Consider the following 15748-nt stretch of genomic DNA (forward strand, 5'->3'; position numbering starts at 1 on the left):
TTTTCTAGGGATGTGACATTCATACAAATAAGTAAATACAAGGATGTTGGGGTGAGAATCAGCACTGAAAATGGGAGATCACAAAAGGCTTCATGTAGGAAGCTAGGAGTTAAAGGAAGTGATGGACTACTAGAGCTAGAGGTGAGGAGTTAGTGCATTCCAGGTATAGGAAAAGATAATTTTCATTACATTGGAACTTTTATTTTCACTCCTTGTGAAAATAATTAATTCTAATTAACATTGGAAACAATGTAAAAGGAGCAAAGGAGAAGATATTTGTCTACAGAAAATACACAACTTCAGCTGTCTGATGGACTCTGGTTAGGCATTAATGAACCTTTGGGACCAATGCAGTATTTGGGGATATTTTCATGGGAAATTCTCCCCCAAGAGGCAATGAATTAAGTGGAAATGACAAAAAAAAAAAACTTTGTATCTTTCATGGTTTTTTTCCTTTCTTAATATAAATTCTCTTCATTATAGGTCATTACACCTTTGTTCCATGGCTTCTCAGTTTTAAAAGAGGAAGAGCCCTAGAAGAAAGAGAAAATAAAATACTTGTCAAAGAAACTGGTTACTTTTTCATATATGGCCAGGTATTTTCATGGATAATTTTATGTACAGCTTTTTGTATGTCTATGATTTTCCACCTCAGTGCTTAAAGACTTTTTATTTTTTTGTTTCTCAGGTTTTGTACACAGATACCACCTTTGCTATGGGACATCTCATACAGAGGAAAAAGGTCCACGTTTTTGGGAATGAGCTGAGTTTGGTGACTTTGTTCCGGTGTATCCAAAACATGCCAGCAACTCTCCCTAATAATTCCTGTTACACAGCTGGTAAATGTTGGCTCTCAAACTTGATTACTGGGCATTAAAATCAAGAAAGTCTGCTAATAGCCACTAATGTATAACCAGGATACAACTCAAGCTCCTACTTCATGATGATTTGAGATGACATTTTTCCTTTCAGTAGTCATATTTAACTTTAGGTGTATTTATTGAGAGGTGGAGGAAAATTAGAGTATAAAATTTAGGTTAAGATATGTGACATTTAAAAAATAAATTCTATTGAAATATTTTGGGTTTTTTACTTCATATCATATTTCCCCAATATATAGTCTTTCCATTCCCAGAAAGGTATAGCTTATAACAGACAGAGAATTAAAAAAGGGAAAAAGTTGAACAAAACTAACCAACGTATCAAAATTTTCTGCCATTATATGTATTGTTTCACACCCATAGATCCAACCTCTGTTAAAAAGTAAGAAGCTAGGTGGTGTAGTGGATAAAGCACCAGCCCTGGATCCAGGAGGATCTCAGTTCAAATGCAACCTCAGACACTTGCCACTTACTAGCTGTGTGACCATGGGCAAGTCACTTAACCCTCATTGTCCCAACAAAAAAAAAAAAAAAAGAAGAGTGACTTTTCATATTTCTTCTTTGGAGCTAAGCTCAGTCACTGTAATTTCACAGCATTCACTATCACTTTTTTGTTATTATTCTTTCCATTTACATTGTTTTGGTTATTGTGTCTATTGATTCAGTGCTTCTTTTTCTTTTTCTCTTTATATCAGTTCATATGTCTTCCTGTGCTTTTCTGTATTATCATAGCAATTGTTTCTCAAAGGATAGTAATTATTCTATGACATTCCTCTATTACAAGTTGTTTAGCCAATCAGTGGGGTCCTATTTTTTCTACTTCTTTGCTACTAAAAAAAATAACAGATGATATAAATATTTTGGTACATATGGGATCCTTGGGTTGTACACCAAGATCTCTTAACATAATCCCAAATTGCTTTACAGAATGATTAGAGCAGTTTCTAATTCCATCAACAGTGTGATAATGTGTGCTAGTCTTCCCCAAAACTCCTCAACTTTAACTATTTCCATCTTTTGTTATCTTTGCCAATTTCCTGGGTATGAAGTGAATCTTTAGAGTGTTTTGCAACATTTCTTGGAAGGAATGCAGTTGTTTTGAGATCCAAAACTCCTTGTGTAATTTTTATTGCCTTTTACAAAATCTCTGGGTTGGACCTAAGAGGTCAATTAGTCTAACTCATGCCTGAACAGTAGTCCACTTAATAGCATCTGCAAAAAGAGGATGATTAAATGTGGTTTTTAGAAAACTCCTTATTTCATGTTCTCTATTTTTCTTTATTAAAAGCATTGAAGGCTGTTATAACTGTTTTAATGTGCCATTGGGAATGAAAAAAATAAGCATTTATTAAGCCTTTAATAACTGCCAGGCAATGTGCTGCTTTACAAATGTTATCTCATCTGATCCTCACAACAACCCTGTGAGGTAGGCACAATTATTTTCTCCATTTTATAGCTGAGGAAGCTGAGACAGACAGATATGAAGTGACTTGCCCAGGGTCACGTAGCTAGTAAGTATTTAAGGCTCGATTTTAACTCAGATTTTCCTGACACCAGGCCCAGCACTCTATCCATTGTGCTTCTAGTAGCCTCTAATGATGAAATAAAAAACAGGCTTACTTTTCAGAAGTATAGAGGGGGAAAATCTAGTGACTTTAAAAAAAATCAATAAAATAAAACACTTCAAGATTAAGAAGCTGAGATCACTTGGAGAACTGCTGTCAAAGAACACACAGTAGGCATTATGAAGAAGTACATTAAGATGGAATCACTTAATTTTCATAAAGAAACTTGATTAAAAAATCAGAAATGTAACTGATAATCTGATAATGATGGAACCCATGTGCTTTAATGTTGCTGAGCATCCTTAATAGCAAACTCCCTTTGATTATTTAGTACCTAGTCATATTCATGAACTCTTTGAGGCTACAGGATACCATTTCTTTTTTCCAGCATTTATTTCTAAAAAATTTATTGCTCTTCCTTATTTTTATATAGTTGTTACCATATATACCACTTCCTTGCAGTGTGTTTTCTTTCTGTTACAAAGACCAAAAAAAAAATTAGTTAAGCAAAACCTCATCTGAAGCCCTAGTTCCCTATTGTGGCAATAAAAGATGGGGGATTCATTTGCTCTTTTCTGAGGCCAAGATTGGCTATTGTTATTACCCAGCATTCTGTTTTGTTTGATTATTTTTATAATTTACATTTCTATACTCATGGATTTTTTCCCTGGTTCTGGTTCCTTATTTCCTTTGCAACTGCTCATACAATATTTCTTTGTTTCTAGAGATTACTCATAATTGCTGTTTTTCTCACAACACAATGATTACATTTTATTACAGCTTTCTATCAGAATTCCTTTAGCCATTCCCCAATTGTTGGGTATCCACTTAGTTTCTTGTTCTTTGCTAGCAAAAAAAAAATGGTATAGATGTGTATATTTTGCCTTAAATGAAAAGTTTCTGTCTTTGACCATCAGTCATATGTCTAGCAGTGGGATCTCTGAGTTTTTGTCACCATTCCACCCATACATAATTTGAAATTATTTTTTAGAATGGTTGAATCCCAGCCCTACCACAATCCAACTTGTCATTGTACAAAAACTTAACACTTTTGTCATCTTTATCAATTTGGTGTCAGATGAAACTTCAGAGTTATTTTAACTAATAATTTTCTTGTTCTTGATTTGGCTCAATCGTCCATAGTTTGTGATTCTTCTGATAAATGTTTACTCATTTCTTTGACTGCTTATCTATTGGAGAATAGCTTTTGGTTATGCATCTACATTAATTCCCAACATATTTTGGATATCAGAAATTTATTAGAATCATTTGATGAAAATTTTTTCATCCTAATCAGTAGTTTCCATTAGCTGCATTAATTTCATTTGTGCAAAACTTTTCTAATTCTATGTGACCAAAATTATTTATTTTATCTTTTATTATCTACTCTTTTGGTTTTTTTATTAAGAATTCTTCATCTTGGCATAATCTTGAATGTTACCTCCTTTTCTTTTCTTCCAGTTTTAAAAAAATGATGCAACCTTTAACATTTAGGCTGAATATCCATTTTGAATTTATTGTTATATGGTAATATATGCAGATATAATCCTATTTTTACCACTCTTGCTTTTCTATCCTAGTTCTTATTAAACTGAGATATTTGTTCCATTTAAACAGTACCTTCTCTGTCCTAAGAACCAAAATTTCTCAACCTTTCCCCTACAATATTAGACTATTACTATTCAGGAGTGTTCTTAGAATGGGGATCTAGATCTCAACTAAGATGAGGCAGGTAGGTAGAAGAAGGGATAAAGAAGAAAAAAATCTCAAATAGCCAATCCTTTAATTCCATCTTCTTTTCCCTCCCCACTGCCACTATCTTTTCCCTAAAAAGCATATTACCCCTGCAGCTAGGTGGCGCAGTGGATAGAGCACCGGCCCTGGAGTCAGGAGGACCTGAGTTCAAATCCGGCCTCAGAAACTTAACACTTACTAGCTGTGTGACCCTAGGCAAGTCACTTAACCCCAATTGCCTCCCTAAAAAAAACCAAAAAACAAAGCACATTACCTTTTCTAAAAAAAATTGGCATATATAGCTATGCTAATTGTAGATGGGAAAAATAACTTTACTGAAAAGATTTATTGTATAGTCTGGAAATTTTTGGGGGGTTGGGGTGGGGCAATGAGAGTTAAGTGACTTGCCCAGGGTCACACAGCTAGTAAGTGTTAAGTGTCTGAGGCCGGATTTGAACTCAGGTCCTCCTGAATCCAGGGCTGGTGCTCTATCCAATGTGCAACCTAGATGCCCCCTGGAAAATTTAAGGATAAAAGATTATGCCCTAAAGAATTAAAAATAATGTGTATCATATAATTTTATAATTATTTTTATCTATTCCTATTTATTAAGATAATCCATAGTTAACAAATATTTTTCTGGATAATTTATTTATTTAGTCTCAGTTCAATTGTCTTTTATAATTAATCATGAAAAAAAAACAATTTGGTGAAGACGGTGAATGATGGGATTATTTATGAATTGTTATGTAGAACTTTTCAAAATGTGTATTTATCTGTCTTGTTTGCTCTTCTACTTGGAAAAGTGAAAGGATATTTTAATGTATACACACTGCATCAAAAATTACCTAGTTTACTTTTGAAATTTCCATGGTTCTAGGGGCAGCTAGGTGGCACAGTGGATAGAGCACTGGCCCTGGATTCAGCAGGACCTGAGTTCAAATCCGGCCTCAGACACTTAATACTTACTAGCTGTGTGACCCTGGGCAAGTCACTTAACCCCAATTGCCTCAAAAAAAAAAAAAGAAAAAATAAATTTGCAGGGTTCTGCTAATAGTTGTTTTCAAACTGAACAGTACCCACATTGATTTTAGATTAGACTCTACTTAGATTTAAATCTGTTTGAATTACAAAGTAATGACTAATAGTAAAACCCATTTCTGCTTCTACATAAAGTGTCTGATTATGTAAGGTGGGATTTTTCTCCTTTTTGCATATGCACTTAAATTTCTTGTAAATTGTTTCCCCAGGCATTGCAAAGCTAGAAGAAGGGGATGAACTTCAACTTGCTATACCTCGTGAGAATGCCAAAATATCCCAGGATGGAGATGGCACTTTTTTTGGTGCACTGAAGCTGCTGTGACATACTCATTAACACCATGTTTCCTTCTGTTTTCCTATACCTCCTGGAAAGGGGCTGGGGAACTGGAACTGGAACTTCCAAAAAGTGGCTTACATTAGTCTTTTCTGTGAGCCATTTGTCCTGGTTTGATGAACCTAGACCCAAACAGGAAACCTAACAGCCAGCCATGGCCAAATTACAGTCATATGAATGATAACAAATTTAGCCCATTTTAATAGAGAAGGAATTAGAAACAATTTTAAACTTTGTTGATATATTTTGTCCTTTGACTATGTCTTCATATTCAGGAGGTCACATTAACTTAAAATCCTCACTTAAAAAGTGAGGATTCATTCAAATGTCACATTCCATAATTTCATAAAACTAAGTGAGGGTGTCAACAAAATGTTGCCATTGATAAGAATATTATAGAAGTCAATTTTTATGTTGTGTCCATTAGACCAGTTTTTTTCTACTTAAAGTTATATAAAGTAAGACATTCCAGAAACAAAATCATATCTATGAAACAAAAACAAAATTTAAGAGATTTACAATTATAGTAGTATATTAAATAATTTTGTCCAAAACATTGTCTTAAGAGTATTAGAGCCTTGATTTGTTTTATATTATGTTTCTCTTTATATTTAGTTTTATGAATTACTTTATGACATACAAAGTCATAAGAAGTAAACAAAAAATTAAGTATGAGGATGTATCAGAATCATCAGAGAAAATGAAAAGAAGTTAAACAATTTGGTACAAGAGCTTGGACAGACTTTAGGAGATAGTGGAGGATACAAGGGCCTGGTGTGCTATGGTCCATGGGGGCAAGACTAGTCAGACAGGACTGAACAGCTAAACAGCAACAAGTAATTTGATGTGGTTTGGTTACAAATCCCAAATCTAAAATTTGGATGCATGTGCTACGTGAACTGCAGAAGTGATTGCAATTCCAGTGACATAAGAAATGAGCATACTCTATTTTTATAGTTTGATAGCCTGTGATATCCTGTTTCCTATAACTGTTTCAAATTACTTCTACTGTAATTTACAATTAAATGGTACTGAAAATGTTGGTAATTAGCAGTCGTAGCATTCTAGCATGTACAACATGTCACATTTTATAACTGATCTTTAATTGTGTTAATCCGGAAGCCAACACATCTCCTGAGTTTTCTTTCAGTAAGAACCATGGCTAACATTGTTGCAACCTTTTCTCTCATTTTATAGTGTAAAAAAATCAATTGAATTGGTTAAGTTCCCAAATGAGAAGATTTCAAAAATAAGAAACCTTGGTTCCAACTATGCAATATGTTTAAAATTAACTTCCACTCACATTGTTTAAAACTTAATTTAATAGTTTTCATTTAAAAATCAATGCATTTCAGGGGCATCTAGGTGGTACAGTGGACAAAGCACTAGCCCTGGATTCAGGAGAACCTGAGTTCAAATCCGGCCTCAGACACTTGAGACTTAACTAGCTATGTGACCCTGGGCAAGTCACTTAACCCTCATTGCCCTGCAAAAATAATAAAAAAAATTTTTTTTAAATCAATGCATTTCCCCTACACATAATTGAAAAAGAGGAAACTTTGAGTGGTAGACTATGCCTAATGTGGAGTTCTTTGATATATTACTTACATTGTTGCCAATTTGAATTAACTAAATAATTTAACTTTTTATTCCTCATTTTCCCTATATGAAAGACCTATACCAAGTATATTGGTTTGTTCCCATGTGTCACCAAATCAATTTTTCATCTTCACAGTTATAAAACATTTCAAAATTGACATGTTTATATTTCAAATAGATGATAAAATCTGGATTTTTTTCTATATTTGAAAATGATTGAATTGACTATTACACTTGAAAGAGACAACATGACATAGTGGATATGAAGGATGGCCTGAGTCAGGAAGACCTGGATTCAAGGTCTTCGTCTGAAACATTGTCCATGAGCCTCTGGGAAAGTTACTTAACTAGCAGTCAGCATAAGTAGTGTTATTGCCATTTTGCAGATGAGGAAACTGAAGCTCAGAGAAATGAAACGATTTGTCCACAGTCACACAATGAACACATTTTAAAGCCGGAACTTAGACTAACTACATGAGAACCATCTTCACATAACCCTGATCATGAACAACAAAAGATATTACAGTAAAATATAAATAGGATGGAATAGTACGTAGAGAGTTGGTCTCTGAAGTAGGGAGACCTGGCTTCCAAGTCTGACTTTTGACACATAGTGACTATGTGATCCTTTATAAGTCATTTAACCTCTTTACATCCATGGCAACTCTGTAGTTTATTAAGTTGCAGAATAACTGCAGGTCCTTATTGGATGGGGGAAGTTTCTTCCCTGAGAGTTCCTGTACCCATGAAATCACGTATCTGTACCCAAAATGAAAACAAAATTTGCAAGTGAACTAAGATCTGAGTTAAGCTCTTATTTCATACAGTTCAAGATGACATTAGAACATCCTAGTAGGAAATATACACATATAGATATACCCCAGAGCAAGCATCTTTTTAAAAAATGATTTGAACAAATTCTGATAGTAAGGGAGAGCAAATGGCAACATTAAATGTTTTATGTTAATCCATTTTCCAAAAGATTTTGAGTGTGGTTCACTTTGCATTGGTAAATGTGAAAATAAATGGATAAATTAATCAAATTCAACTCAATGACCATTCTTTTAAAGTACTTGCTATGTCATTGTGTTGGCTGTTGTGGGGGGGAATAAATATGGAAGAATGATTGAATCTGTTATCTTTGTTCCAGGAGCTGGATTTTGGCTCTACAAAAGGAAAAGAAAACTTCCTAACAATTAGAGTTGCACAAAAATGGAATGCTCTTCTCTTGGTTTAGTGAATCCCTTGTCAATGGAGATCATTAAGTGAAAAGTGAATGACCCTTTATTATTTGTCAATGTGATTCTTAACTTGGGTAAATGTTGGACTACATGATCCAGAGGCTCCTTCAAATTTAAGTTCTTCTGGCTACTATTATTTTAAAAAACAACTAGCATTTATATAGTGTCTACTATGTGCCAGGAACTTGGCTAAGTTCTTTTAAAATATTATCTTATTTGATCCTCATAACAACTCTGTATGGGAATATTTTAATCCCCATTTTAAAGTTCAGGAAACCAGAGACTAAATGACTTGTCCATGGTAACATGGCTAGTAAGTGTCTAAATCCAGATTTGACCTCAAGTCTTCCTGACTCCAGGCCACTTGTGTGCTTCTCTATTCTAGATAAAACATGGAGCTTATGATCTGGTATGGCAATGTCACACCCATACACACAAGTATAATGCAAAATATGAAAACATAAAAATCATTAAGGAATGGGGGAGGGAAATATCATGGAAGGCTTCATGGAAGACTTGGTGGATGAATTGAGCTTGAAAGGATAAGTAGTAGTTCAACAGAAGGAACTGGGTAGGAGAGCCTGCCAGACATAGGGAATGGCATGAACCAGGCATAGAAGAGTGAGAAAGTAGAGTGTTGGTTTGGGATTTAATAGTTCTTCTAGGTTTCCTGCTATGTGAGTTAATTCTCGAAAGAGGGTTGAGCTAAATTGAAGACGGTCTTGAATCCCAGGATCAGGAATTTGGACTTTATTTCCGAGATAACAGGGGCTATTGAATTATTATTTTGGGGGGCAAAGGCCTGCCTAAATGTAACTATAAAAAGAAAATAATTTTGTTTGATATTCCACTGCATGACAGTTTTCCAAAATAGCTTATAATCCTGTCCTGACACCATTCTGATTTATTAAGGTACTACATCATGTAGCTGCTCTGTGATGGACTAGAAGGTTAATACAGCTTCCTGTGAAACTTCATTTTATATAAGGGAGTGATAAATATCCTAGGACAATCTATTTGAACACTTTAAGGTTCTTGGAAGTGGAGACCGTCTTTTTAATATAATTTCATATGTTAATAAAAGCATTCAAAATTGTTATTCTGATTAATTCTAATAAAATTTTTCACTATAGACATCAATGCTCTAGTGTCTCTTTTTGCTATAATAAAAACAATCATAATAGCAACCTCCATTTATAAGATGCTTTATGGTTTACAAAAATTATCCTCACAATATTCTTTTGAGGTAGTGGACATAAGTATTATTAATACCATTTTGCAAATGAGTAAACTGAAGTTTATAGAAGTTATCTGATTTTTCCCACCTTCTCATTACTAATAAGTACTAGAACCTGGACTTTAACCCAAGTCTTCTGACTCTAGACCCAGTACTTCTCTCACAATATCAGTCTTCAAATAACCCTGATCATTAACAACAAAAGACAGAACCCTAGGCCTAGGCAAATGGAGGGCACATTGAGTGTAGATAGAGAGCTGGTCACAGAATCAGGACAACCTAGTTGCAAGTCTCACCTCTGACTGGTACCAATTGTGTGACCTGCAGGAAGTCCCTTCACCTGACAATTCTGAGAGTATAAGTTGCAAGACAATTGCAATTTTTGCATTGGTAGAGAGTTTTCTCCCTCACTTCCTCCCAAGGAAATTTCTGTAGCCATAAGATCACAAGTCTAAGTCAAAATGTAAAAAAGGATGTTTACATCATTCTACTAGCATATTAAATTTGTAGAGTTAGCCTTGCTTTGTAATTGAAATTATTTTGTAAGCTTGTACCATTGAATTCCCACAAAATACTTTAAGAAGACAGTAGTGGGGGGGCAGCTAGGTGGTGCAGAATAAAGCACCAGCCCTGGATTCAGGAGGACCTGAGTTCAAATCTGGCCTCAGACACTTGACACTTACTAGCTGTGTGACCCTGGGCAAGTCACTTAAGCCCCATTGCCCTGCAAAAAAAAAGTAGACCCAGGGAGCAAGAGGACAAGAATAGTACCAGATGGTATGTAATTCAGAGTTAAATGGAGAAGAGCAAGAGTATATTGTAAAGAGAGTATTGGACTAGAAATCAGAAGACCTGTGTTCTAGTCTCCACTTAACTCTCATTGCCCCACACGAAAAAATACAGTAGTGAATTGTGATATTTGTTGTTGATTTTTATGTTAAATCTAGGTTTGAGGATTATTTTGCCTTGTTTTTCTTTAATTTCTAGACCCAAATATTAACACATATTATACCAGCAAAAACATTTGCTTCTTAGGATAAGTGACAATACTTATCTTTATTATCATATAAAAGTAAAATATTAGAAATGTCTGACTGGTCATTTTCAGATACCTTCAAAATGAATAACATGGAATGGCTAATCCAGTGGTGAGATGTTTGAGATGGCTGAGCAAATTGAATCAATAATACCAGCAAAAAATTAGTCTGTACCAAGTTACAAATAGATAATTAGGAACTATGCTATGTGATACATAGCTTTGAACAAGTTATAAGTCTTTGTTTTACCTTCCCCATCTGAAAAAATCTTCATAGTATTAAATATTTTCACATACAAGCACTATAAATTTGTGAAATGCATTTAACTCTCAAGAGTTGAGACAATAAAAATCTGCTTGTTATTTATTATTATTTTTAGTCAATGTAGTAGTCTGCTAATATAACCTAAGCCTCTCTATTAAATAGATTTTTTGAAGAAGATAGTATTTAGAAAATGAGACCAAAATATTTTTTGGCCAAAATTGGGATAGGACAAGTGTCAAGTAACTATGTCAGGCCACCATGAAGGTGCTAACAACAGATACCCCAGCAGGTATGGTTTGTATTAGCAAATTTCCCCCATATATGAATCACCACTTTTGGGAAATGTTACCACATATCCATTAATAGGAAGTTCTGGTTGTTTTCACTAGTCTTCCTTTCATTTTAGTCTCATAGACATTCAATGTGATGAGACACTTGGTGGGTGTGGTGACAGCAAAAGGCGGGGGGCGGGGGGGGCCGTCGGTATCGAGAAAAGCTATAGGAGAAGGAAATGTCTTACGAAAATTGTTGTTATGTATGCCCATGTTTTCTACAACTCCCAAATCAGTTACAAACACAGAACTAATTACATAAAATCCCCAGTGAAATCCACTTGAATAAATAGGGAATAAAATAATAAATGGTCAAGACATCAGAATAAATAATTATACATGGTCTAACATTATACAAAGTCTATACTCTAAAGCCCTATTTCTTTGCTTATGGAGATAATTTTGGAATGGATTTCCATTCTGAAATGAAGAGGCATCATAGTTTAATGGCATGCTCACTAGTTCTAGGTTCAGAGTATCTGGGTTCAAAAACTATCTCTGTCCCCTTCTATCTCTGTGACCTTGGGCAACTTATAACCTTTTGGGGCCCCAAGTTTCTCATCTACAAAGTGGGGGGGGGTGGACTAAATGGCCTAAAAAGTGACTTTGTTAAAGGGCAGATCTGTTTGTCATCAATCTGCTCAATAAACTCCTGTAGCTCTGCATTACTCCTTGACCTGTCTCCATGCCTTTGTTTTACTTGTGCCTTAGAACACACTCTTTCCTCACCTCTGTGAATTCTTTGCTTCCTTACAGGCTCTGCTGAAACGCTGCTTTCTACATAAAGCCTTTTCTGATCACTCGCTATCTTCCTCCTTCCCCCATAAATTGATCTATTTTGTATTTAATTTGTATATACCTATATATGTTCATGTTCTATCATCAAGGCCAGTATTTCTTTTATCCTCAGTGCCTAGCACAGTACTTAATAAGTGCTTAATAAAGAAATAAGCACTTAATATATGCTTAATAAATGCTTATTGATTATTTGATTGATTGGCCTTAGATGTCCCCCAAATCTAAATTTATGATCCTCTCTGTCTTTTTCTCTATACTCATCAGCTCACGTGGGTTTAATTATCCTCTCTATTGTCATTAATGTCCAATAATAATAGTACATACTATATAAACATTAAATAGCAAGTTAATGAGAATATAGGATATTGGGGCAAGTATTGTGATGTCACTTAAACATGAATAATTGAGCATTGTTGTTCTTTCTGGTTCCACAAGCCTGGACACAATAATGTGGTATCTCAATCTGGTTAAATGGCCCTTCATTAAACTGTAGATCCCAAAGAATAGAGAAAATTTATTTTTCCTAAGGTTTTCCAATGCCTGGAAAATGTTTGACTTGCAATGCTGCAGAAGAGGTGAGGAGCAAATTTCATCACCTATCAGATTATAGGCTAACAGCCTGGTATTCCTACAGGTAATGGGGCTTAATTCTGAGCCTCTGAAACAGAAGAAACCATGTTAAAATGAACATTGAGGGGTGCTTCGAGCAGAGGGAAATCACAAGAGGAAGGCCTAATATAACAGGATGCATATTAGGCAGATATCTGGAGAGGCAGGAAGGACTTTATCTACTTTACCCATATCTCTATTATTCTTGAGTTTCTTTTTCAAACAAGTTCAGAGAAATACCATTTTTCCCCCTGCTGGCAGCTTCCTTAAGGCACTGCCCTAGCTCATACTTCTAACCACCCCCAATGTTCAACCTCTGACAATTGCCTTAAATTTACCATGCCCATGATCATCTCTGTTTCTAGTTACCATATTAGGACTTAAGAACTAAACGGATAGGAGAAAACCAAGAAGAACAAAATCAGATTCAGTATCATAGAATACTAAGGAAATGTGCTTTGCAAGGTATTATAATTGTTTGTTGCTTTTACTGGGCCTGTGATTTCATTATAAATGGGAACTCCTAATGAGGAAATTCCTCTGCCAATATGGTTCAACACCTGTTCTGTATTTCATAGTCTTAGTTGCCTGAAACAGGGAGAGGTGCTTAGAGTAATAGACAGAATGTGTCAGGAGGGAGATGTGAACCCAAACACCCACCATGGCACACTGTGCCCCTTCCTTAAGGGTAATTACAAGATTATGTGCACTCCACTTTGAATCCTGGACAAACCCATCAGTGAAAGAAGGCATCAAATGCCCATATCACTGTGAGGTAGGCTTTTTGAATATGTTCCATCCTGCCAGCCCAGTGGTGATAAGCAGCTCCTTACTGGGCAAGAGGGAGAAAGAATAAGGAGGAAGAATCTATCCATCTGGTTATTTTTGTCAATAGATTCAACAGAGATGCTGTTGCTTTGGCATGAAACTTGATGTTCAGATAGAAACTGCTAATGACAATAAAGAGGAAAAGTCATTGTTGTCCATCCCAACCACAGGCCTTGACTCAGAGCTTGTCAGTTCTGCATTGACTGACTTCCTTCCATTTTTCCCTGTTTCATTTTAAGTATGTATGAAAGCTAAAGAGAATGTGGCCAGCTGATTAGTGCTGCTGCTGCTGCCACCTCCGTATAACCCCTTATGCAATGCACAACTCGTGCCAGGAATAATTTCAGGCCTTGTACATCAGCAATGGTACCAGCCAATGCACAGGTGTTCCTGAGTCAATCCCCAGACGTTCCCTTCAGGGAACTGTAGTTGCTGAGATAACAGTTCTAAATGAACAACCAACTGGGATGTCTAGACAGCCCATCATTAGTGAGTTTATTTCTTCTCCCAAACACTTTCACATAGCCTTTGGGGCTTGGTCTTAAGACTGCATGTTCACTTAAAATTCCACAGAATTGTTGTTTTTATATCAATCATCTTCAATCAGTACCCAGAAAACACATGCATACAGGCAGGGAGATCAGAAATAAAATGTATACTTGGGAATAGCTTTCTTGTCATTTTAATTAATCACACTTAATGGGGCTTCTAAACATAGTGTTATATGCTTAAGCCTGAGTGCGTGTATGATAATCTTTATAATTTACATATGTATTTAAGTTGTGGTTCCTAGAACACATTTAGTAATCTCATCTAATAGGTGCAATCTGTGGCTGCTGGCATGGAATTTAATTACCTGGAAAATTCAGTATCTCATTGATGCTGAATTAGAGGGATTACCATCTGTATTACCCATTTTAATCCTTTATGGAATGTAATTTCTGGTTTGTTGATTTACAAAATAATAATTTTCCTTCCACTTTTTTTAAAAGTAGTGCTTTGTTAGCAAAAATTTTAAGGTATTTCTGTCAATTCAAGGTAAAAATAATGAATGTAGGCACTCTTCCAGCAGAGTTATCAGTAAGGAGTTTATGATTCTTATTAAAGCTGTTTTCCATTTATGGAGTCTGCAGTCTTTATAGACTGATTGCCTTCTCCATGAAATATACCCCAAATGCAGGCACCGTAATTTATTTGGCTCTTTCTCTGTTTAAACAGGCAGCTTGATTTTGTATTTCCACATGATAATATATTTATATGTAGCATTAAAGTAGGTATGGGAAGGGAATGATCTTGTTGAAAATTCTATGGTAGTCATGGAGATCACCTTTCTGTCAGTAGATGAGTAACTTCTTTCTTCATAGGACTTCCAGATATATGGTTGATCATTGCATTGAACAGAGTCCTTATCTTTCAAAGTTGTTTTTCTTTACAATGTTGTTGTTAATATATAAATTGTTCTCCTGGTTCTGCTCATTCCACTGTGTGTCAATTCATAATACCCAGGATTTTCTAAAAATAGTTTAATCATTTTTACAGTGCAGTAATATTTTATTGCATCCACATAACATTATTTGTTAAAGGATTCTCCAAATGAAGACAACTCTCTTAAATACTATTTCTTTGCCTTTCTTGGTTCCCCCCCCCCTTTTTTTTTACAGGGCAATGAGGGTTAAGTGAGTTGCCCAGGGTCACACAGCTAGTAAGTATCAAGTGTCTGAGGCTGGATTTGAACTCAGGTCCTCCTGAATCCAGGGCCAGTGCTTTATCTACTGTGCCACCTAGCTGCCCCCAAAGTTGGTTTCCTTTTAATGGATGATTCAGGAGCTTGACGATTTGTTTAGCTTGAGACTATACCCTCCCCAGTATTATCCTCTCTCTTAGCCCTCCTCTCCACCATGCTGGCTTGTCTTCCTGTTGAATTTGATGTATTTCTATACAAACTGTGTATTTGTATCTCTATGTATGTATATTTAGTATTTCCTTGTCCATCTCAGATAAGGTTGAATGCCTCCCTTCTACCCCTTCTCCACATTTGTATTCTCTTCCTTGCTAAGATTCCAATTATGAGAAATTGCTGAAATAAAATATCCAAAGATAATGGATTAAGTTGCCACCAAACTCTTCAGAATTAAAGTACACATTCTTTCTTTCTGGTAATAATTGGTCAACTTTAAAAATTGAAAATGGACTATCGATCATAGTCATGAAATCCATTGTTTTTGCTAGATTTTTGGGAGAAATGTTT

General features: G+C 35.3%; 1 protein-coding gene across 1 annotated transcript in view; it reads left to right on the forward strand.

Annotated features, from left to right (window-relative positions):
* TNFSF13B (TNF superfamily member 13b) overlaps positions 1-5543 on the forward strand; it is a 46246-nt gene extending 40703 nt beyond the window's left edge. The window contains exons 4-6 of the mRNA XM_043998783.1: positions 484-596; positions 689-839; positions 5431-5543. Of these exons, the coding sequence (XP_043854718.1) occupies positions 484-596; positions 689-839; positions 5431-5543 (377 nt within the window). The remainder of the gene's footprint in view (positions 1-483; positions 597-688; positions 840-5430) is intronic.
* The last annotated feature ends 10205 nt before the right edge of the window (positions 5544-15748 follow it).

The sequence above is a fragment of the Dromiciops gliroides genome, chromosome 3, assembly GCF_019393635.1.
Source record: "Dromiciops gliroides isolate mDroGli1 chromosome 3, mDroGli1.pri, whole genome shotgun sequence".
Classification (NCBI taxonomy): domain Eukaryota; kingdom Metazoa; phylum Chordata; class Mammalia; order Microbiotheria; family Microbiotheriidae; genus Dromiciops; species Dromiciops gliroides.